We start from the raw sequence: 24,220 nt of genomic DNA, 5'->3' as shown, positions 1-24,220 counted from the left end.
GGGCATGGCTGCTGAGCTCTGTCAAGTGCTCTGAAGCCCAGGTGGCCTCCCCAGGAAACTGGGGACAAGCAAGAGTGGAGCAGGCCTGGAACTGCCATTGGTGAGCTGTTAGTTAGGAGAGGTGGGTGGTCCACCCTCGGGGATAAAGGAAACAGGAAGTCTCAGGTGCCCAGGATTGACCATGAAGCTGGTGTTAGAAATGGAGAGGGAAGGGAAACTCGAGGGTGAGTACCTCCTGCGGGCTGTTCTTCCATAGCCATTCTCATTTAATCCTTTCATCAACCCTGAAAGAATTCACTCGTGAGAATTCAGAGGGCCACGTGACAGAACTGGGATTCAAACTCAAGCCTGTCTAGTCCCAAAGCTCAGTGGTGACTGGGACACATTTGTTGGGGAGAGATGGCTGGCTTGGTGGCATGGAGGCCAAGGCTTAGGCTAGCTTTGTGAGGTATGGGCTGGACTCTTCATGCTGGTCAGTCATGGGCCAGGGCCAGAAGCTAATGGGCAAGCACAGCACCAGCCCCCTTCCCAGGTTCTGTGCTAATGTGGTGATGATGCAGAAATCTTTGTGCTTGACAGTAGGAGTCCTCTCCTTTCCTAGCTTTCTGGGACTGAGGCCCCCAACATGTCCTGGCGGATGGAAGTTGCATGGGGTGGGCTCCTGGAGCAATCATACTGGAGTCCCTGCCCCCCTCCATGGGAGTCTTCTTCCTCCAGGGCACTGTAACCTGGGATGGCATCCCAGAGTGCCAAGATGATGAACCATTTCCTTTTCTCAGCCACCCCCACATTTCTGTGATGGTGACTTCCCTTCTGAGTGATAATGGAACGGGAAGTGGGTGGTGCCAGAGCATCTGAAGTGGGCACCTAGGGCCTCCTGGCCTGAATAAAACTTGGCTTCCCCTTACATCATTGGCATCTGATAGGTGTCTGATGTGGCAGGCTTTTCTGTGTGGGTGCCAGGCTGGCTACTCATTCTTTCTCTCTGGGAATGACAAGGCTTAATCTCTTTGGAGAGGGAAGAATAGTTAGTTGGGTGGCATTTCTGTCAGAGTGTTGTCCCCACTGTGCAGTCCCAGCCATCCTCTAACTCAGAACCACCTGGACCTGACTTCCTACAGGGCCTGACCCAGGCAGCTGTGCCCCCTTGTTTCCTTCTGGCCCTCACATCCCACTGTCCTCTCAGACAGCTGGATTCAGCCCTATGGTAAGGGCGACAACTCTCATTCCTGGGTCTATCACTCCAGCCTTGCACCAGGCACACCCAGAGGGGGCGATTGCTCCTGCTACCAACTTAGAAAGTGCTGACTTTGGCTGTAGGCGTTCTGTTTGGAGTTCTCTTCTGAAGCAGAGGGTGGTGGGGCTAGAGGGGAGGCTTACCCAGGCAGAGGTGTGGTAGTCACCAAAGCTGCTGGACCCTCTTAATGGGAAAGGGGACTTAGAACCATGGATTCTTCCAGAGCTGGCAGAGATATTTGTATCAGCTGCCTTGTTTTGTAGAAGAGCAAACACTCAGAGAAGGTGAATGACTTACCCAGGTGTAGAGCCAGGTCTGCAGCCGATCTGCAGGCCTCTTTCCAGGGCCCAGAAGTGGCTCCACCATTAATCTGTATAAGTGGGGGCAAGATGCAGCAGACAGCTCTAATTGCTTTTCTTTTCTTAAAAAGAAAAATGACAACAACAAAACTCCTCACAGTCAAGCCTAGCACCTACCCTACTGTTTGTTCTTACAGCCTTAGGGGAGGGGTGTTAGGAGGTTTTGTGCCCAGGCCCTTCTCAAAGTTGATGGAATTCAGCCAGATACCGGTAGAAGTAGTATTGGTCGGGTCAGCTAAGGCTGGGGTCCAAAAACCTTATAGGGGTTACCTCAAGTTTTTTTAATGGAGCCCAGTCTTTGAGGAACTCAAGTGTTCTACTTTCAGAGCATCTTGTTTTTTTCTGAGATTGGATTGGGGGCCACCTCAAGGAGGAGGTAGTAGCTTCACCCTTGTAGGTATCTGCTTCATGCTCACCTGAGTGTCCCTCAGAGGAAAGGAGACCTGAGCTTCTGAGAGTATTATCTATAAGACCGTGAGCCTTCTTGTAGCCTCTTAGTGCCTCAGTTTCCTCAACTTTCAGATGGGGCTTGTCATACCTGCTGATTGTTTTGGAGACTCAGTGTTTCTTATAAGTAAACCTTAGGGCTATTTGACAGCACTGTCCAGTTGCTCCCCTCCCTGCCTCACTTGGTAGAGAAGGGAACCAAGGTCCAAGGAGGCAGGTGACTGCCCAGGGCCTGCCATCTTGGAAGGACAAGGCTGTATCCAGGACCAGACTGCAGAAGCCCTTCAGGCCACACTTCTGCCCTGGGACCCAGGGCTACAGTGTCTCTTCCACACGCCCTCTGTAGGACCCTAGCTTGAGACTGACAGCAGACTCTCTACAGAATGTGCAACTGCAATTAGGCCGTGGCCGTCCGGTTTTTCTCCTGTCTGCCTGATTCCTCAAGAAGGGCAGTGTCAGTACCAGCTCCTCTCTGCCGTACGACCTCTCAAGGCCTGGGGAGAAGGTTCATTATGGGTGGGGCAACTTAATCCATTTAGAGTAACTTCGTGCCCTTTAACATCTCATCTATTTTGGGCTTCCAGTGCCTTTCTCTGTGTTTGTTCTGCCCTTTCTAGTCTTTGGCCTGAATTTTTCTCCCAAAGAAAAAACAGAAAGCCATTGTATCAGGACAACACAGTAGGAAAATCTTCCAGTGACTTCATTTTAAATTTTCTGTCTACACCACTGTTTGTTTAGTGAGTGTTCTCCATCACAGCCTTGAGCATCTGGGATGAGCCAGTCTTTTCACTGGCCTTGTATAGCCACCCACCTGCTCAAACCTAATGTTCTGAAAGGCCTGCTCCTTCTCTTAGTAGGTGGTACCACCATCCACCCATTTGTCCAGGACAGAAGCCTGGGGGGCATCCTTGTTTGCTCTCAAACCAGCAGCACGCACATCCAGTGAGTCCTGTTGACTCTGCTCTGAATCTTTGTAAGTCTCTCCTGGCTCCAGCACCACTGGCTGTCTTTTCCTGTTTCTCAGGTGTGGTGAGCTCATTCCCTTTACCCCCAAAGCTGTTTTTCTGATTCTCTTGTTAAGCACACCTCTGCTTAGGGGTCACGCCTTGGTGAGGACTAACTTGACTATTCTATCCACATCCCCACTCCCATTTCTAGCCCATCACCTGGCTTTGTTTCCTTAAGAGCACATTTTATCTACCAGGTGTTTTCTTGTTTGCTTATTGGTTTACTTATATATTATGTCTTCTCTGCTGCTTTCACACCGCCCACCGCCCCCAATTTATCAGCCCCATGGAGTAGGCAGGCCTTTGTTAACTAATTGGCTAACTAAGTGGATTGGTTGCTTGTCCTTTCCAGAGGATGGGAAGGTAGCACGGTGGCTCTAAACCAAGCCGCTGCCACAGCCACTGTTACTAAATGAAGTGTTTAACATTCCATTTTTCACCCCAGGCTAGCTTTCACACACATACATATGCACCTTCTATACACATACAGGCTCTTAATTGTGTTTGGAAAAAAACATTGGTTATAAAATGATAGTTTCAGTTGAAGATACATTATAGCTCTGTATTTGTCTTGCAAAAGCTTTTAACTTCATAACACTCTGATGAGCAAGAGACAAGGAGCTGAGCTTTTCTACGCTGATCATTCCAGATGGCAGCAGGGTGGCGTTCTTTTCAGAGGCTCTAGTGGGGAGAATCTGTTTCCTTACCTTTTCTGGCTTTTGGTGTCCACCTGCATTTCTTAACTTGTGTCCCCATCCCTCCATCTTCAGAGCCAGCAGTATAGCATCTAACAATCTCTGCTTTCACATAACTTTTCTGAGTAGGCCCTCTTGCCTCCCTCTTGCAAGGACCCTTGTGATTGCATGGTCTCCCCATCCAGATAATCCAGGACAATCCAGTCTCCCATTTCAAGAGGCTTAACTTAATCACTCCTGCAAAATCTTTTTTACCATGTAAGATAGCATATTCACAGGTTCTGGAATTAGGACATGGACATCTTTGGGAAACCTTATTCAGTGTACCACAGGGGCTGTGAATTTTCTTCCTTTGGGTAAATCTATATGATTGATGAATCATTTGGGAATTGAAAACAAAAACAGGAAAACACCAATTTTCCAGACAGCCCGAGGTGATGGTGATTCTTGAATTGATTCTAAATAAATACTTTTTTTTTAATTGAGCTCTTCAGTTTTTAAAAATTTAAAATCTGTATAGCTCTATGGTAGTTTTGTCAAAATAATTACATAGTTTATTTTAGAAGAAAAGCATTCAAAATACTTAAATTTCAAAAAAAAATACTTAAATTTCTATTTTAGGCCTTTGGAAATGTAAGCATCTGTTTTGGTGATAAGTTATCGAGCTCCCATCCACGGAGACAAAAATATCTACCAAATATCCTTGAGTCATTGGCTTAACCATTAAGGAAATAGTTCTGGGTGATTTCACTACTTTTGATAAATCAAATGGCCACTTTTTCTTTTTTTAAGATTTCCTTATTTATTTTAGAGAGAGAGAGAGTGCATGGAGGGGAGGAGCAGAGGGAGAGAGAGAATCCCAAGCCGACTTCCTGCTGAGTGCAAGGCCAACTCTGGGCTTGATCTCATGACCCTGAGATCATGACCCCCAGCTGAAACCAGAAACCAAGACTCAGATACTCAGCCAACTGAGCCACCCAGGCGCCCCCAAATGGCCACATTTTTATTAGGATTTCTAGAGTACCTACTGCTTTAATCTGAGAAAGCTAGAACAAAGAAAATCTTCTAGTTCAAGTTTTCTACCTTCTAGACAGTAAAATCTGCATACAAAAATCTGTCCTGCAGGGTCATCCTTGTGTGAGAGAAAAATGGGCTAGGACTGGTCATTGCACATGAACACACAGACGTGTGTGTGTGTGTGTGTGTGTGTGTGTACACACATACATATGTGTACCACCTCTCAGACTCCTGACGTGCTGGGCCTGGAGGAACTGGTGATGAGATCATATGGCCCCTGCCCCAAGAAGCTCCTCTCTTGTCCAGAGAGGCTAGATGGGGACATTCCCAGGAACTGGTGACTTGAAAGTTTCAATAAGAATCAGGATTGATCAGGGATCTGAGCAATGTGCTGGGGGGGACCAAATAATGTTGGTTGCCCCTTGAAAGGGGCAGGCGTTAAGGTTGGATCATGATGTGCTGGCACAAAGGGAGGACCGAGTGGGCATTAGCAGCTGTGGGCATAGTTCTGAGAGGTCCCATAGGACAGCAAGCTGCTCTCCCTAAGGATTTTTTGGGGAGGGCTAGGATGGGCAGTGGCTTTCCTGGACAGTGTTCCCCCACAACCATGTGGCCTCAGGAGGTGGTGAGTGGTGGGGCCTTGGCTTTAGGGAAGGCTTTGCTGCTCAAGCAGCATTGAGGAGAGCCACACCTCTGTCCCTGGCATCCCAGGCCACTGGAGCAGAAGTTTGGGTTTGAGCAGCTGCAGCGTACTACAGCAGAGCAGCCTTTCCTGGGGCATTCCATGCTGAGAACTTAGGCCCGTGGCCTAAAGTGAAGTGCTCCTGTCTTTTTGTCTGGATCATGTGTATGTTCTTCGTATGTGAGAAGTGTGGCTTCCTGCTTAGGAACCCTTTTCCACTGGGCACTGGGTGGAAATGTGTGTTCTGGTCAGCTGGCCGTGGCTGCCTGGTGAGGTGGGAAGGTGGGGACACCCTGGAGAGCAGAGACGGGCAGCTGCAGCCTTCAGGGAGGAGGCACCAGGGCCTGTGTCTTTTTCTAGGGCTGAGGTCTGGGCCTTCCCCCATTTCTGGCCTGGAGGCCCCCTGACTCACTGCAAGTCAGAGATCCGAGGTCCACAGCTCCCTAAAACCAGTGCGTCGAACCACTCTCTTCTGGTGATGGATCAGGGGCTTGGGAACGGTTTTACTGCCCAGGTGGTTACAACCCCAAATGAGACAGGACCCATGACAGGAAGGATGTGGGTTTTGGAATCTGAAGGTTTGCGTGCAAATCCCAGCTCAGCCATTTCTCAGCTTTGTGGGCTGGTGAGCAAGGCCCCCCGTCTCTTGATGAGGTGGAAGCGGCAGTACCTGTTGGATCAAATACACAGGGTTATCGTGGCGCTCTCCTCACGGGTTGCCACAGTGTGGTGTTACTGTGTCACATGTGGGACGCATCCCTGCTCCATCCAAAGGATCCTGGAGGAGAGTGAGGGGAGGACTGCTGTGGCTGTTGTAGATGTGTGGATGTGGAACCTGAGGCAGGGAAGGTGGTGGGCAGGCCTGGAGCCACAAAGCACAGTCTGAGCCAGATCTGGCGGATGATTGTCACTTTGGTCCTCACTGCTATTCAGCGGGACCCCCTTCATTTGTGGCTTTCTGTGGACCAGAGGAGCAGTTGCTGCTGCCGGGAGCCATAGGGCCTCCTGTGTGGAGGCCTGAGGAGAGGCATTGCCTATGGTAGCCTCATCAGCCTGCCTCTTGGGGCAGGAATGGGCATCGCTGTGCCCCAGAAGAGCACTTCCCTGAGGTCAGCTGATCTGTGTACCCACCAGCCGTGGAAAGGCCCCTCCCACTCCTGGGCCTGGGGAGGTTAGAAGTTGGGTTGATGCCCAGAGTAGCACCTTGTCTCCTGAGCCAGGCAGTCCCAATGTCTCTGGAGAATGGGGAAGGTAGGAACAGAGCCTGGCTCGAGGCCTTGGGCCTTCTAAAGCCAGCCCTGGGCAGTTCTCAAGATCATTTCCTTGTGATGTGGTAGAGAGCCATTGAGAGGGGAGCAGCAGGTCTCTGGGTCCTGTACTCAGTAGTGAGAGCCATTCAACTTTGGCTGGTTCCCCACTATGGGTTCCGGGGAAGCTTTGTTTAACCACAAGGTTCCTGGCTGAAAAGACATGAAAGTTCAGGGTCCACAAGGCTTGGGATGGATAATGTGATTAGGAGGGGCAACTTGCCCTTGAGCCCAGCAGTCCAAATGCAGGGCAGAGTTTGGGCTCCAGGGTCTGGTCAGTTCCATCCCTCCAGTCATGCCCTCTGTCTCCCTTGCCAACCACTGTCCTTGTCGTTCATCTGCTCTCACCCCCATATCTCTGCTTACAGCCTGCCCACACCCCCCTGCCCTTGCCCTAACCTCCTCTTCCCACCGCACACATTTATACACACACAATGAAAATGTTTGAGCCCTGCCTTCCTTTCTCAGCTACTCAGATCCTCAACCACTCTTCCTCTCTGGAGAGACCTTCCCTTCCAGGGGAGAACTTCCACCATGCCACTTGGGAAGGAAGGGGTGTGTTTAAGCATCTTCACATGGGCATGCTGCTCAGACCACAGGGAGGCAGCAAAGGCTGGGAAAGCTATTTGAAGGGGCTGCTTTGGGGAGTAGACCTGTCAGGCTTGCCTACCCTGTGCAGGTCCTGGCTTGCTATGGCCCTGTGGGCTCTACTCCTGTTCCTTGGCCAAGCAGGTAGGCAGGCCCCTCTGCAGCTCACACCCTCTGGTCCCATCTGTGCTCATGCCTTTACCTTCCTAGAATGACCTTTTTCACTCTTTTTCCCTGTACAAAACTGTGGTATACTTCAGAGGTCTCACTTTTGCTCTCACTAGTTCTATTCAGCATTGTATTGGAGGCCGTAGTCAGTGCAGTAAGGCAGGAAAAAGAAATAGAAGACATGCAGAATAGATAGGAAGAATGCAACAGTCTGTATTCTCAGACAATAAATTTAAAAATCCCAAAGAATCTTCATAAAAGCTACCAGAACTAATTGTTGAATTTAACAAGGTTGCAGGACACCAGGTGAATATATAAAAAGTCAAATGTATGTGTATATGTTTAATAGTTTTATCGAGATAAGATTTACATGCCATAAAAACCACTCATCTAAAGTATACAAATCAGGGGCTCCTGGGTGGCTCAGTCAGTTGGGGGTCTGCCTTTGGCTCAGGTCATGATCCCAGGATCCTGGGATCGAGCCCTGCATCAGGCTCCTTGCTCAGCGGGGAGCCTGCTTCTCCCTCTCCCTCTGACTGCTGCTCCCCCTACTTGTGCTCTCTCTCTCTCTCTGTCAGATTAAAAAAAAAAAAATCTTTAAAAAAAAGTATACAAATCAGTGGTTTTTAGCATGTTCACAGTTGTGCAGCCATTATTTTAATCTAATTTTAGAACATTTTGTCACTCCAAAAGAAACCTTTGGGAGTTTCTATACCCCCACCCCAAAATCAATTATATTTTGATATAATAGCAAGAAACAATTGGAATTAAAATTTTAAGATAACACTTAGAACAGCATGAAAAGTAAAGTAGAGGGGCACCTAGGTGGCTCAGTCGTTAAGCGTCTGCCTCTGGCTCAGGTTATGATCCCAGCGTCCTGGGATCGAGCCCCGCATCGGGCTCCCTGCTTGGCGGGAAGCCTGCTTCTCCCTTTCCCACTCCCCATGCTTGTGTTCCTTCTCTCGTTATGTCTCTTTCTGTCAAATAAATAAATAAAATCTTAAAAAAAAAAAAAGTAGAGATAAATTTGTCAAAACATTTTTGGGAGAAATTAAAGACCTAAATAAAAGGAGAGATACACCGTGTTCAGAGATTGAAATAGTATTATTAAGCTATCTGTTCTCTCCAAATTGATCTGTAGATTCAACCCAATCCCAATCAAAATCCCAGCAGGCCTTTGAAAAATACTTAAGAAAATGAAAAGACACACCACAACCTGGGAGAAAATATTTGTAAAACACATAAAAGAATTTGTATTCAAACTATATCTAGAATCCTTACAGCTTAATAAGATACACAACCCAATTTTAAAAACTGGTTAAAGGGGCGCCTGGGTGGCTCAGTCTGTTAAACGTCTGCCTTCTAAACGTCTGCCTTCGGCTCATGTTGTGACCCCAGCCCCACAGCTGGCTCCCTGCTCAGCAGGGAGTCTGCTTCTCCTTCTCCTTCTGCCCCTCCCCCACTCTCTCTCCCTCCCCTTCCTCTTTTCATAAATAAATAAAATCTTTTTTTAAAAACCTGGTTAAAGATTTGGAATGTTCAATAATTTTTTAATAAATTGACGGTTCAGTATATGAAAAGATGCTCAAAAGATCCTTGGTCATTGGGGAAATGCAAATTAAAGCCGCAGTGACATTAACACTACTAATACCTACTAAAATGGCTAAAAGCAAAAGAAAAAAACCCCAAACATCTGACCATACCAAGTGTTGGTGAGAAACTGGACCTTATACATTGCTGTGAGAATGCAAATAGTACAGCCACTTTGGAAAACAGTTTGGCAGTTTGTTATCAGGTTAAACATATACTTATCTTATGAGCCAGAAATACCACCTCTTAAGTATTTACCCAAGAGAAATGAAAACATATGTCCTCGCAAAGGCCTGTATGCAAATATTTATTAGCTTTATTCATAATAGCCAAAAATTGAAACAACTCAAATGTCTCAACTAGTGAATGGATAAACTGTGGCATATCCACATAATGGAGCACTATGTCAGCAATAAAAAGAAACAAAATACTGGTACACCTAAACAATGTGGATGAATCTCAGATGTGTTGTGCTAAGTGAAAGAAGTCAGACACAAGACCCTCTGTATTCTGTGATTTCATTTATAGGACATCCTGGAAAAGGTGAAACCTTAGGAACAAATCAGATCAGTGTTGCCAGGGACTGGGGGTGGGTGGAGTGGGGCTGATCAGGAAGAGGCATGAGGGAACTTTTTGGAACAATGGAAATTTCTGTATCTTGATCGTGGTGGTAACATTTGTTAAAACTTGTTGAACTGTCGGGTGCCTGGGTGGCTCAGTTGGTTAAGCAACTGCCTTCGGCTCAGGTCATGATCCTGGAGTCCTGGGATGGAGTCCTGGGATGGAGTCCCGCATCGGGCTCCCTGCTCGGTTGGGAGTCTGCTTCTCCCTCTGACCCTCCCCCCTCTCATGTGCTCTCTCTCTCTCATTCTTTCTCTCAAATAAAAAAAAAAATCTTTAAAAAAAAATAAAAAAACTTGTTGAACTGTCAATTAAAAAGGGAGAATCTTTTTACATGTAAATTATACTTCAGTTAAAAAACGTGTTTAAAAACCCCTCAGAGGTCAGTTTAAGCCCCCTCTCCTTCATGACGCTTTCCCTGACTGCTTCCTTATTGCATGCATGGCCTTCTGGTAAGTCCCTTCCAGGTCACTCATGGTTTTGGTTCTTGTTAACCACAGCTTGGGCCCCTTGATTGCTTCAGCTACTCAGGTGTCGTGAGCTGCTGGACTCACTGTTCCTTTGGCATAGCCAGACCCTGTCCACAGCTGGCTCTGAGAGGCCAGGAGTACTGACTGAGGTGGTATCAGGCTGGGGAGAGGGGCCCAGACCCAGGCCGTGTCTCTGGCTGTCTCAAGTACCTCCACTCACCTGTTGCTATTCTCTTCCTCCACAGGTTGGGATAAACATTCCTATGGTTACCACGGCGATGATGGGCACTCATTCTGCTCCTCCGGGACTGGCCAGCCCTACGGTCCCACATTCACCACAGGAGACGTGATTGGCTGCTGTGTCAACCTCATCAACAGCACCTGCTTCTACACCAAGAATGGCCACAGCCTTGGTGGGTGCCTAGGGGACCTTAGAGGGTCTGCCCTGTGGAGCCACTTTGATTGGTAAGAGGCCCACAGGCGGGCTTGAAAGCCAAAGCAGTGTCACTGATCCTCTGCCAAGCTCTGGGGAACTGCAACCATTTCCAGGCATTGGAGCCCTGCAAAGTGAAGGGAAGGTAGCAGAGGTGCTTCCTTTGTTAATCCATCCATTTAGCAGCAAGGTCAGTGCTGAGAAAAGAGCAAGGTCATGGTCATGCCCCTCACCTGTGTGACACTTGTTGGAGCAGGATTTGGTATTGGTGAGAACTACCTACCTGCCAGTGGTAGTGGTTTGCATGTGTGTGGCCTGCGCCCTGACTTTGGCTGGCCCTTCCAACATGCAAGATGCTAGTTGCTGTGGAGCAACAGGAGGTCTGGTCTAGAATAGGAGGTAAATAGACAGGCTGGAGTCAGATGGGGCCAGGTCTTTTCTGGCCTTTTCGCTGGTTAACAGCAGCCTGGACAGAGTTCTACTTAAAAAGGTCCTTTGAGGGGTGCTTGGGTGCCTCAGTCAGTTAAGCGTCTGCCTTCGGCTCAGGTCATGATCCTGGGATCGAGCCCCAAGTCAGGCTACCTGGTCTGGAGAGCCTGCTTCTCCCTCTGCCTCTGCCTGCCACTCTTGCCTATCTGTGTTCTCTATCTCTCTGTCAAGTAAATAAATAAAATCTTAAAAAAAAAAAAAAAAAGGTCCTTTGATGTAACTGCAAAGGAGGGACTGACTGGAGTGAGGGCCTGGGGAAGAGGCAGGTAGCCCGAGGCAAGACTGTGGTGATTTGTACAGGGCATGGGGAATAAGCCTGACAAAGGCCAGGGTGGCCCAGCAGGGTTTAGTGACAGATGGGGTGCACTAGTAAGAAGGGAGGATGGGAAAATGGCTGGATAATGGTGCTGTTAACCAGGATCAGGAACCCGGGAGGAGCAGCAGTGGAGGGTGATGGGACCCTGAAGGATCTCTTGGAAGAGCAACCCTGTACATGTGGAGAGATTTAGGATAAGAGCCTGGGAGATAGGGAGACGTTGGCTATTGTGATCGCTTGCCCTACTGGGGCTGACTGGTATTTGGCTCTTGAGTTGAGAGGAGACCTTGGCCAAAGTGGCCCTGAGGTAGTGCCTAACCTCTGGGCCTGCCTGTTTGGGTTTGCAGAGGTCTCTGATCTGGCAGAACCCTACCAGCTAGGCTGGCTGCAGGCCTTGCCAGAAAAGGGAATTGGACATTTTACTTAGAACCTAACTTCTAGGAGGCCTATATCCCCTGGCTTGAGAGGCAGTAAGAGATGACTTCTGTGTGGGTTCTCCCTGAGATGAGCCTGGGCTGAATTAGGGTGCATGAGTGGGAATCAGGTTTGCTGGTGGCTGGGCTGAGAGGCCAGGAGTCATCATTCCTCAACGGGACAGTCAGATGCCACAGCCCATAGTGGGCAGCCAAGAGCATAGCATGAACACTGTGGGGATGACTCAAGCGCACATCTGGAGAAATCCTCCTCTGAAATCCGTAGCTACCTAGCTGTAGTTGCTGGCATCCAGCTGGTGAGCTGGTGGCTAGGGGCATGGTCTCAGGATGGCTTCTTGCAACCCACTTTGCTCTCTGACTTCAGCTGTTTCCTGGCTCCTTTTCTGCTGTTAGAGTCCCAAGGGCCTCTGTTGTGGGTTCTCACTCTTTACCCATGCCCTCCCTTCACCTGTCCCAGTCTCAGTCCTTCCATTCTGCTCTGGATACCTGCCCTCGTCACATCCCTCCAGGTTGTCCACATTTGCCTGGAGCACGGCACCTGCCATGGAATGAAGTTTGGCATGTACCCTGCTGTCCTCTCTGCACCTTCATCTGCCTCCTCTGGGCCCTGTGGGCATGCCAAGCCCCTGAGCTCTTTGTCAGTCAGGTCCCTATGTCCATAAGGTGCTCTCAGCCACCTTAATATCAGCTCAAACCCTCACATTGTTTTTAAACTCTTACCTCCCTATTTCATATATTGTATAGATCTCATGCAAGACCTCACTCATTTAGAAGGACACGCTTATTTTTCCAGCCTGTCAGATCTTCTGTGATTTTGCTTGTTCTTTCTCAAATATTTGATAGCCTTGTCGGCACTGTTATTAACCTAAAATTTGATAAACATGTTTATGTATGTTTTCATCAAGGTCTTGATAAAAAATATTGGAAGAGGACAAGGCTGAGATCTGCATCCTTCAGTGATTTGAGAATCACTTCATTATGTTAGTTTGAAACTCTTGTTTTTCTGTCTTGTCCACAAGGATATTACTGAGACCTTACTGAAAAATGTATATGGCCTGTCCCTTTCATTTTCTAGATCATTAAATTTAATGGAAAGGCAATGAACTTGGATTGCTAGACTACTTGGTGAATCTTCTAATGACCTTGTTTCCTTTCCACAAGTCAGCTTATCAGTAATGTGCTTCAGACTCTCACCTGGGATCAGTCGCTGCTCTCTACCCTCACAACCCAAACTCTAACCCTCTCCCCTTTAGAGAAGCAGAATGATGTTTCCTACCTCTGACCTCCCCACTCCTTTGCTTTGCTCCATCATTCCTTTGTCATGGCACTTGCCCTTGTGTCAGTGGTCAGTTGTCTTTGTAATTATTAATTGCGTGGAGCCAGCAGCACTTTGAGGGCCTGGCTCCTGGGAGGTCTCAGCAGATACTTGATGGAAAGATGAATGAGCGAATGAATGGAGACAGGAAACTGATGTTTCACCTACAAGTGGTCCATGCACTTGCAGAGTCATTTTTATACAGCCTTGTGCTCTTAGAGGCTTTGTACACTCAGCCTTATTGACCCCTGACCTATGTCTCTTTGGCTCAGAGCACTTCTTATCAGCAAGTTTGAATGTTCTGTTTGCATCCTGGATCTTTGCCTGACCTTTTCCCGCATCTCACCACTACGTTGGCCTTGCAGAGGCTCCCAGAGACCTGCAGGGTTGGGGGAGCGGTGTTGTCCTTGTCCATCCGGTGCAATAGGGGGTGGAGTAGCCTATTTCCTCATCTTCCTGGAAGCACCTCAAGGCCTTGTCCTTCCCGAGTGCCATTGTGAGATAGAGCTGGGCAAGCCAGGGTAGGTCTTCCCCTGCCCAAAAGTGTGGCAATTGCCTCACCCTGTGGCACAATTGCAGCCAGCTTGTACCAAGACCTCACCGTTTTTGAAGCAGTCTCTATAGAGTTTCTCAGTTTCTCCTTTCTTTCTTGAAGTGTCAGGATTAGTGTTACCCCTTATTTCAGATGGGCTTGGAAAGATTGGGTCAGTTGCCAAGGTCACACTGCAGATAACTGATGGAGCCTGGACCTCCTTCTTCCAGGGCCCATGGGTCTTCTCCATGAGCTGGGAGTATAGCAGCAACAGCAACCTGGCCACACTGAGATCCACAAGGGCTGCTCCTGTGCTTACCTGGGGGGTGGATGTTGAGGTGTTCCCATGGATGCAGAGGGGTTTCCAGCTTCCATTCTGCCAGCTCTGGGACTGCCACTCTGCCTGTGGGGCTGAGAAGTGGCCTCAGGCATGCAGATCATGGGATTTATGCACCTCCCTCACTAGGGAGCAAAATAGCCTGGCAAAGAATGTAAACAGTTTCTCTGCCCCTTGGTTTTTGATCTGTAAACTAGTGTTCAGGATGGTATCCACCTTCCAAGGTTGTTCTGAGGATTAAATGGTTCCTTGGGAGGCCCTGAGCCCAGGGCCCAGCACAGAGCAGGCATATGGTATGTGCCAGCTGCCTGACAGGATTCTGGCCCCAGGTTCACTGGGAGACCTACTGTCAAACCCTCACCTGTTCTTCTCTCTTGCTGGCTTTCAGTTTCTCTTCTGGGTAGGAGTTAGGGGAGCAGACTGGGACCTCCAAGGGAGTGGCTTGGAAACTTCTCAGTCCAAAAGCTGAGGAGCTTCTAGAAGGTATAAGAAATTTTCTAAATATGTGAGGGCTGTGGGTCCTTGGAAGGGTCTCCTTTCTCTGTGAGCCGTTTCTCAATCTACAGAACATGAGTGCTCTGGTGGATATTCTGAGATGCCTGTTCTGCTCACATATTTGGGGCCCTGCTTTCCTCCACTCTCACTTCCAACTCAAGGTTGAGGAATCTGGAAGCAGCCCTTTCTCCTGGCAGAAGGGTCAACGTTAACCTAGGATTTGTCAGCTTGAAACCTCTGGAGACTCTGGATGGGTATGGGCTAGAGCTGCACTGCAACCCTCCCTGTGTCCACTTTTCTGTCAGCTTGGAGATGACGTTGGAGCATCAGACTAGGAAAGAGTCCAGTTCTCCCACTTCTGCTAGTTTTATGACTGTTGGCAAATCATTTCACCTCTGAGGCTTACTTTCCTCATTTATAAAATAGGAATAAAAAAGCCTGCTCCCCAGAGCTGGTATACAGATCAGATGAGGTGATGGATGGAAAAGGGCTTGGCATATACAGTAAGTCTCCGTAAATACATGTTGGAACAAAAGAAGGATCAGGCCTGAGGAGGCCTTAGGGTAGATTATTTGGGTTTAGGCCTTCTAGCAGGCTTTCCCTGGGAGAGTGGAAGAGCTGTGGACAAATATTCAAGTATTTGACTTTACTTCCAGCCAGGCCACCCAGCAAAGGGAAGGCCAGGGTCTAAACCTACCAGACCCTAGCGCATGCTTGGCCTCTACCATAGGAGAGATGTGGTGACCATCCCCTCCCCAGCCATTCTGATGGACCCTCTGTGATCCCACAGAGGCGTGGGAGACCAAATGGCCTAACTTCTGTTCTTTCCCTCTGCAGGTATAGCCTTCACAGACCTCCCGGTAAGTACTGTTACTGGATCCCCTCCTTCTGGGCTCTTGGGGGCTGACTGGGATGGAGCACGGGGGAACCTGCAAGTGCAGGGTGTGGAGTCTGGCCCTTTCCCCAAACAGGGATGTAAGCTGTGCTGTCAGCTTGAGAGTACCAGTAGGGGACCCTCCTGGTCTTCCTCTCTCTCAGCAGCAAGGGGCCTGGTCTTCCTCCATGACTCTTAGCAGGTGACAGTGATTTGTGGCCTTTCCAAAGGCAGCTGGGGGGCTGGTAGCGGGGGGACAGGAGGGTAGCTCCATGGCTCGGCTGCTCTGGGCCAGTTTTGTGTGGCTTACAGCTAGTGGACTGGTGTGTATAGGGAATCGTTCGGAACTGTTTAGGAGCCCTGTCCCGGTGACTACTCATCAGAGATCCCTAAGGAAGGCCACTATCCTAGGGGACTAAGCCTGCTACCGCACAGGGTATGCCCAAGCCAAAGAGGTGCACTTTGTGGGGTTTTCTCTTCTTAGAAAAGGGTGAGGTTTCCTGTTGGCTTAGTTCACGGCTCATCCCCATCTTCTGTACCCCAGTCCTTTGTTATTATGAGTCATCACAGATCTCGTCACATGCGCAAGGCCTCCACCCAGACTGTTGGGAGCCTGGCCTGGCTCTGTGTGCCCTGGCTGGGTTCTGGAAGGAGGAAAGGTTTGCTCACTCTGATGGTTGCCTTGGGATCCTGAGCACCCCTGTGATGCCCTAGGAAATGCTCTTGCGATCTGAGTGGCCTTCTGAAGCCCAGACTACAGGACCCAGGATCCTGTTAGAAACTCTTATCTTTAGATCAGAATCCTTCTGTCCTACCTGGAAGCCTCAGAAGAGGGGCTGTGGTCCTAGGCAAAGAAAAAGACAGGAGAATTCTGACCCTGGCTAGAGAATGGTCTGGTTGTGGAGACGTGACATGAGATAAGCAGACATGAATGTAGGCAGTCGCCAAGTGCTAGGATGTGTATGGATGCTCCAAGGTAGGGAGTGTCACTGAGACCAGTGACAGGGAAAGCCTGCTGGAGGGGGTGGGTTTTGCCTGTGGCACAGAGGTTGGGAGGGTAAAGGAAGGAAGCAAGAAGTCTTAGGATTCAGAGCTTGTGGCAGGCTGAACCCAACGTGCAGTAAAGGCACGTGATATTCAGGAGTGACACATGGCCTGAGGATGGAAGGTGGAAGAGAGGACTGGGGGCCCAGTGACAATGGGGAGGAGGCCAGCAAGACACTGTTTGGTAGCAGTGGGGAGCCACAGGAAGCGACGAGTGAGGGAGTGATCGGGCAAAAGTTGGCCATGACAGGGAATAGATGGTAAAGTGGGGAGCTTCACCACCCATGGAGGGACATGCCCAAACCTCACTAGCCAGAAGATCCTCCTCTTAGTGTGCCTTTGACAGGAAGGGCAGTGGCGTCTCTTTATCCTTTGCCAGCATCTGGGGGTCCAAATCCACCTGCCCCCTTTTGCCCTGCTCTCCTCCTCCCCGCCTTCCTTTCCTGTCACCCCCATCCCTTCCTGCCTTGTCGTATATCCCTTTTTTGGTGGCAAAGGGATCCTTGGTCCTAGATCATTCTGAAAGGAGCCATTATCCACCCATGTAGCAGAACTTCATGGGCATCCCTGTAGGATTCTGGAGCCTGGTCTACCTCTCTGTGCCCTGGCTGAGCCCCAAAAGGGGACCTTGGGTTTTGGGGACACCATAGCCTCTGATGCAGGGCAAGAGACCCCACTTTGAGCCTGGCTTGCTTTTCTTTTGCTTTCTGTCCTTAAGCTTTGGGGAATGGTGTCTGTTAGGGAGGTGGGCAGAACGTGGCTTAGCCCTGCCTCCTTCAGCCTTGCAATTCTTTCAAAAGCCGGAGTAGTGGCCTGCAGGAGCCAGCGCCTTCCCTCCCTGCACCAGAGGTAAGGTGAGGAGGCCCTGCTGCCCCATTGCCCTCAGGGCCCAACTGACATTTCATTCTCCTCCTCAGGCCAACCTCTACCCCACCGTAGGCCTGCAGACACCCGGGGAGATTGTGGACGCCAACTTTGGGCAGCAGCCCTTCCTGTTTGACATTGAGGACTACATGCGGGAGTGGCGTGCCAAGGTCCAAGGCACTGTGCACTGCTTCCCCATCAGTGCTCGGCTTGGCGAATGGCAGGCGGTGCTGCAGAAGTGAGTGCCCCACTCTCGCCCTTACCCCGCCCTGGCCCATCCCAGGGGCCTCACTCTCCTGTAGGCCTCTGTACTCCTTCAGGCTGCCCTTATGAACTCCAGTGGATAGCTGTTACTTCTGGAAAGCCCTCCCAGGGTGACTTGGCCTGCTGCTCTCCTGCTTCCCTCTTATCAGATGGACAGCTTCTGCTCAGTTCTCCAGATCTGTTCCTAATTAAGCCTTTGCCCCCTCACCTGGATTGGAAGGCTCTGCATGTAATATCACCAGCAGAGCTGTTTTCCTTCCCCAGGTCATTTTGCAGAGGATGTACTAGGATGCCCTGTGGTCTCTTCATCTGTGGACTTTTTTTTTTGCCCCATAGGGAATATCTGTCATGCTGTGACTCTGGCCTGGGGTCATCTCTCAGGGTCATCATCCATCTAAGTCCCATGCATTCATGGCAGTGGTGGCTGGAAGAGAATCCTCCTGAGGCCAGCCTATCTGGCTCTTGGATGATTAGTTTTCAAACTGTCCTGGAAGCCAGTCTTGCTGAGAATCTGAAGGGAGGCGAGGTTTGGGTCTCTCTTCTACTTGCCAACTGCTGGCCTGAGTGAGGCAATACCAGTACCCACTCTGCCAAGACGTGGGTTAGCTTGTTAGCTTGACTCCCACAGGTGGGCAGAGAAGGGCTGGGCTTCCACTAGCCTTGATTATTGCCCTGCAAAGGCACCCAGGTAGCAGGGTCCCCCGGGGTGGGGGGTTGGGTTGCACACTGGGTTCTTCATGCAGTCTTCCTTTCTTAAAGGACTGATACGGAGACAGGCCATAAGGGAGGGCTGAGGCGGGGGTTAGGTGGCCAGACCCTTCTCAGGAAGAACAGCACTGTTTTGTTTTTAGCCCTCAGAGCTACTGAGAAGCTCTTCCTTGGAGGGCTAGCCAGTATAATGCCAGTCCCTGAAGCAGGCTTGCTGGGACAGGCAAGGGGAGAGGTAGAGCTGCCGCAGCCGTGTTGGGGAGGGAACGATACTCTCAGCTTACAGCGTGTTTATATGTGCGTATATGTGTGCCGGTGTGTGTTCATATGTAGTATTTGCCAAGACCTACCCACCTTGGTGGGAGGTTCAGGTTATTTCTTCTCTTTTGCTTATATAGGCAACCCTTTTGTAAGTAAAGAGCTTTTCATATTTAAGATTATTTTCTTGGTGTCGTTTCAAGAAGTGGAATTACTGAGTCAATGGGCCATCTATACTAGTGACATCTGATGTGCATATGGACTCATCTGAACCATGTTTTGTCAAAAATGTTTGCCCTTGTGTTTATAATAATGTAGTTATAATTATCCAGAGTATAATATAAATACATAATTTCATCATCAGAGGTTTATTGACTGTGCTAGGCACTTTCTATGTATCATCTCACTTACCCCTTAAAACACGAAGGGACACACAGCTGAACTTCTGTGCCTTTCACACTGGTGTTTGGCAATTACAGTAATGACGTCAGACACATGTTTACATCAAGGTACTCACTTCTGTGCACATCACATGTGAGGGCTCACCCTTCTGCCCTCCATGTGTCTGCATGCACACATACACACACGTGCCACTGCTCAGCCAGCTGCCGGTGTGATTAAATGGTGCCTGGGTGTCGTGCTTCTCCAGGCCGTTCCCCAGAGATTGTGTTCCTGTTGGCCACGTGGTTGCCTATATCTTGGCTTCTTGGGCCCCTGACTCGTGGCGTATCACGGAGTGACTTGGGTCACGGGTTAGCTCCCCATCACCCTCTAGAGCCAGCACTCCTGAGGGCCAGTTTCACCTGCTGAACTGGAATGCTTATGCCGGGCATGTGGGGCCGTCTACAGAGGAGCTGCTCTGTCTCTAGAAGGCACACACATGGCACACATCGCCTCTGGGCAGCTCCTAGACGGCTTGGCTGGCTGCCATTCCAGGAAGCCTTCCGAGAGACTGTCGGCCATCTCTGGGCTTGCCGCAGTTCACAGGGGGCAGCCGCTGCTGTAAGGGACGCTATGTACCTGTGCGCGTATTTTTGTTATCATACTTGCCCGCTTGTGGACGGCATATTCCAGAGAAACTGCAGCCTGTCCTCCAAGCTGTGAGGACAGCTGTGGTGACTAGCCCCTCCCCAGCCTGACTGCATGAGCACTGGGGGGAGTTTTCATTTTGTTGCAGCCTCTTTATTCTCATTCTGTGGAGGTTCCACCTCCAGGATGTGTTTAAGGAAGTCCAGACAGGGAGATAGTTTGTCCCATCGGGTGATGAGTGAGAAATGCAGTTCTAGAGTGTCACCTTGAGCATTTCCTTTCTTCTAGCATGGTCTCATCTTACCTGGTGCATCATGGTTATTGTGCCACAGCCACGGCTTTTGCCCGAATGACTGAAACCCCGATTCAGGAAGAACAAGCATCCATAAAGAACAGACAAAGTAAGGTTGATTCTCCTCTCCCTTCTCCCTCCTTACCTCACCTGTCCCTAACTCTGCTCTCTGGCCCATGGCAGTCTTGGGTCACCTGTCAGGAGTCCATTCAACCCTGGTCCTTACCACGAGGAGACCAGCCCACAGCCCCAGCCCCGCCCCAGGCTCTGCTTCTGTCCCTCCTTCAAGGCAACACTGCCCAGATGGACAGCCCGGCAGCATGGGAATGAGTGCCTCAGTGCAGCCTCCCTACGGCACACTCTGACGGCCCGGCACAGGCGGGGGCCTGGCATGGCTGGGTTCCCCTCCTCCATGCTTGTTTCCTTCCCCTGAATCCTGGATTCTACTCAGCCTTCTGTTCAGAGTCTTCTGGAAGAGTGTGTTTGCATCTTAGCAGACCAATGTCCTGCCTTTCCCATTTACTCACTCAGCTTTAGTAGTTCTGCCCGTTCCTGGCCAGAGAAAGGGCTGAAGTAGTCAGACAGGGTGAAGGCTGGTTCTCAGTGGCTGCTGTGGTAGCCCCTCTCTCTGTGCCCACCTCTGGTCCTGCGTTTTGCAGACAACCAAAGGAAGGAACCAGAGGAAACTTTGCTAGTGTACACACTGGCCTGTATACTGTGTGTTTGGGGCTCTTTTGTGGAAGGAGGGTGTTGGGAAAGAGGAAACAGAGCCCAGGAAGGAGATAGGAAGACGAGAGGAGAGTGAAGGAGAATGGGTGTGTGTGGATGTGTGTGTCTGTGTGTGCTTGTTGGCGTCTCTCTGAGCCTGTCGTCTCTGTGTATGTGCATGTGTCTGTGTCTCCCAGAGAAGCTACGCCCAGCCAGACAGATGGAAAGGGATCCCAGACTTGGGATCTACGAATGAGAGCCTCAGACCCAGAAGTTGCTCCCAGCAAGATGCACCAGGTCCCAGAGCAAGAGCAAGATGCAGATGGCCTGAGAGGTGTCACGTCAGAGATGCCCGTGTGAGGAGGATGACCTCCTCTCCCAGCAGGGAGCACACCACAGCCCCTGAAGACTGCCAAGACTCGGGCCCTGGCCCAGAAACCACTGTGTGCCCATTGCCACCCCACTGTGAGGCCTGAAAGGAGAGACGTCTGCCTGAAGAGGAGCCCCTAGGGCCACCAAGCTGCCTGGGGGCCCCACCCCAGATCATGCTCCCACAGCCAAGACCCCTCCGCATGCCCAGGTCCCCGGCAACTGACCTCTATAGGAGCAGGCCTCTACATTTGCTCTCCTGCCTCTGCATCGAGCCCCGCCTCTGTTTTCCCCTGTTGTTCTTTGAGGACTCCCTGACACTTGGCAGAAACCAGGGTCTCTTGTGGGTCTGGGAGGCCAGGTTCTTTCTTCACCCTCTTCTGTGAACATCTCAACCAGACATGCCACTCTGAGCCAGCCCACCTGACCATCGGCTAGTCCATGCTCGGAGCTGGTAGTGTGCAGGCATGTGGTGGTGAAGAAGGTCCACAGCCCCTCACTCACTGCCATACTCTTGCTCTCTGCAGAGATCCAGAAGCTGGTGCTGGAGGGCCGTGTGGGTGAGGCCATTGAGACCACACAGCGCTTCTATCCAGGACTGCTGGAGCATAACCCTAACCTGCTCTTCATGCTCAAGTGAGTTTTGGGCACCACCAGCTACCCCCTAGCCCAGCCCCTCTCAGCTGGTGGTGGGAACATACAGCCCAGACCAAGCCCAGAGCATTGCCGCTCTGCTCCCTCTGCAGGTGCCGACAATTTGTGGAGATGGTGAATGGGACCGACAGTGAGGTCCGCAGCTTGAGCTCCCGAAGCCCCAAGTCCCAGGACAGCTACCCTGGCTCCCCCAGCCTCAGCCCCCGACACGGCCCTAGTTCCCACATGCACAACACAGGTCAGCCACTCTCCAGAGGGCTTGGGGGAGAACTGGTGTGGAGAAGAAAGGCCACCCACATGCTTTTCCCTGGGCTGGGCTCGGGGCTCGCTGCTGGATTTGGGGGAAGGGAAATGGGACCACTGTGGCCATTCCTGGGGCCCCATTGTGGCACACTGCCCCTCCTCTTCTGACTATTCCCTGGTTTCCAGGAGCAGATAGTCCCAGCTGCAGCAATGGTGTCGCATCCACGAAGAGCAAACAGAACCACAGTAAATACCCTGCACCCAGCTCCTCCTCCTCCTCCTCGTCCTCCTCGTCCTCCTCATCCCCGTCCTCCGTCAATTACTCCGAGTCCAACTCAACAGATTCCACCAAGTCCCAGCCCCACAGCAGCACCAGTAACCAGGAGACCAGGTGCCTGTCCTGCTCTGCTTCCTCCTCCTCCTTTCCGCTCTGCGCCAGGTGGGCTCACTGCAGCCTGTCCTTTAAGTGCCACCCCCTGCCCTTAGCCCCACCTACTCCCCAGGTCTATGCCTGGAGGAGTTCCTGCTGACCTGCCAGGCCGGGCATTGGCTCCAGCTTTGGGCCCTGCCGGTGATCCAGCTGCCACTTTGCTCAGCCCTGACTTTCTCAAGAAGCACTGATACCAGCAGGCCTGGGAGAACCCTTAGGGTCTACACCGAAGAGACTTACCGGGTGTGGCTTGAGGTCAGACAGATTGGGCAGCAGACGTTTTAGGCTGTAGACTGCAGGTGGCTTTCAGTTGCCCCCAGGCATACCTCAGGGTTTGACCTGAGTTTGGTGCCTAGAGATACTTCTCAGGGGTCCCTGGTCACTGGTGGTGGGGGATGAATGGGTGGAAGAGGCATGCCAACCCAGATAAAGGCCAGGGAGGGGAGAGCCACAGAGGCAGCATTGGGACAAGAGTGAGAATCAGGTGACAGCCTCTGGGAATAGCTGATGTCAGAGTAGGGGCCAAGTGTTGGAGCCTGGGAGGCCTTTCATGCTCCTAGGATCTCTTGATTTACCCACAGCAACCTGTGGCTAAAGCCTGAATGGAGGCCCAACCAGGCTGCTCCCAAACACATGCCCCTGGCCAACTCCCACCTCAACCCTTCTCCACAGTGACAGTGAGATGGAGATGGAAGCAGAGCATTACCCCAATGGTGTGCTGGAGAGTGTATCCACACGCATCGTCAATGGCGCCTACAAGCACGAGGATCTACAGACAGATGAGTCCAGCATGGGTAAGGACCATGGCCCAGCATGGTGTTACGTGGGTAGTAATGGCTCAGTCCAGATGCCTTCTGCCCCATGGGAGGGGGTTGGCATGGGCAGGCTTTGTCAGCCTGAGAAGTTCTAAATGGACCTGGTCCACTGCTGCCTTAGTCAGGAATGGATGCTTGAAGTGGGAAGACCCCTGGCCTGCTCCCGAGACCAGGGCCCTTGCGTCTGAGGCTAGAGAGAGTTGGTGAGAATGGGCATTCTTAAAAGCACTGTACAGGGTGGGAAGAGGGAAAGTTAAGTCCAGACTCCTCGATCATGTGCTAGGTGGACTAAAAGCACCTCAGCTATGGATGGTCCACCTAATTTGTCTCTGGCAATGCCCCTAAAGTCCTTCTTGCCATCTCCTTTTTGGGGTGTTCACCCCAGTCCTCCCCTTCTCTCCTTACCCCTCATGATTTGTTCTCTGCTGGGCTCTGGGCGCAGATGATGGGCATCCTCGGCGGCAGCTCTGTGGGGGCAACCAGGCTGCCACAGAAAGGATTATCCTGTTTGGTCGAGAGTTGCAGGCACTGAGTGAGCAGCTGGGCCGAGAGTACGGCAAGAATTTGGCCCACACGGAGATGCTGCAGGTATAGAACAAGCCAGGCGCTCCTACAGAGCAGGATCCCATTTGGTGTGGGGGTGGGGGCACATTGACTCTGGGAGGGGCTTGGGGGCAGCAGCAACAGGACAGAATGGACTCTAGTCAAGTCCACAATGGGAAACAGGACTTCCAGGATGTATGCAACCCTCTCTAAGCTCTGGGGAGGGCACAGTCCTTCGTGACTCTATGCTCAGGGTTTGCAGTGCCCTCATTGGGCACCATGCAGGGCCCTGTATGCCCCCCGGAGCTGGAGGTGTATGTATATGTGGTATGTACCACAGTCTTCTCAAGAATGCCCTGTCCCTTAGGATGCCTTTAGCCTGCTGGCATACTCAGACCCCTGGAGCTGCCCAGTTGGCCAGCAGCTTGACCCCATCCAGAGGGAGCCTGTGTGTGCTGCCCTCAACAGCGCCATTTTAGGTAAGTGGATCTAACAAAAACAGAAGCTGGTCCGTGAGTGCCTGGGGTGGCCCCTCCCTTCTCTCCCTAGGAATTGCTGATGTTTGTCCAAAGCAGGGCAGTGAGCT

General features: G+C 50.9%; 1 protein-coding gene across 1 annotated transcript in view; it reads left to right on the top strand.

The window, feature by feature from the left end:
• RANBP10 (RAN binding protein 10) overlaps positions 1 to 24,220 on the top strand; it is a 66,504-nt gene that overhangs the window by 38,399 nt on the left and 3,885 nt on the right. The window contains exons 4-13 of the mRNA XM_028094854.2: positions 10,434 to 10,601; positions 15,377 to 15,399; positions 17,375 to 17,559; positions 19,869 to 19,981; positions 21,477 to 21,585; positions 21,696 to 21,841; positions 22,033 to 22,237; positions 22,949 to 23,070; positions 23,534 to 23,679; positions 24,002 to 24,113. Of these exons, the coding sequence (XP_027950655.2) occupies positions 10,434 to 10,601; positions 15,377 to 15,399; positions 17,375 to 17,559; positions 19,869 to 19,981; positions 21,477 to 21,585; positions 21,696 to 21,841; positions 22,033 to 22,237; positions 22,949 to 23,070; positions 23,534 to 23,679; positions 24,002 to 24,113 (1,329 nt within the window). The remainder of the gene's footprint in view (positions 1 to 10,433; positions 10,602 to 15,376; positions 15,400 to 17,374; positions 17,560 to 19,868; positions 19,982 to 21,476; positions 21,586 to 21,695; positions 21,842 to 22,032; positions 22,238 to 22,948; positions 23,071 to 23,533; positions 23,680 to 24,001; positions 24,114 to 24,220) is intronic.

The sequence above is a fragment of the Eumetopias jubatus genome, unplaced genomic scaffold, assembly GCF_037043125.1.
Source record: "Eumetopias jubatus isolate StellerSeaLion01/CBP00866 unplaced genomic scaffold, mEumJub1_p1.0 scaffold_10, whole genome shotgun sequence".
Taxonomy (NCBI): Eukaryota; Metazoa; Chordata; class Mammalia; order Carnivora; family Otariidae; genus Eumetopias; species Eumetopias jubatus.
Note: the sequence above shows the minus strand (reverse complement) of the source record. Positions and strands in the feature narration are given on the sequence as shown.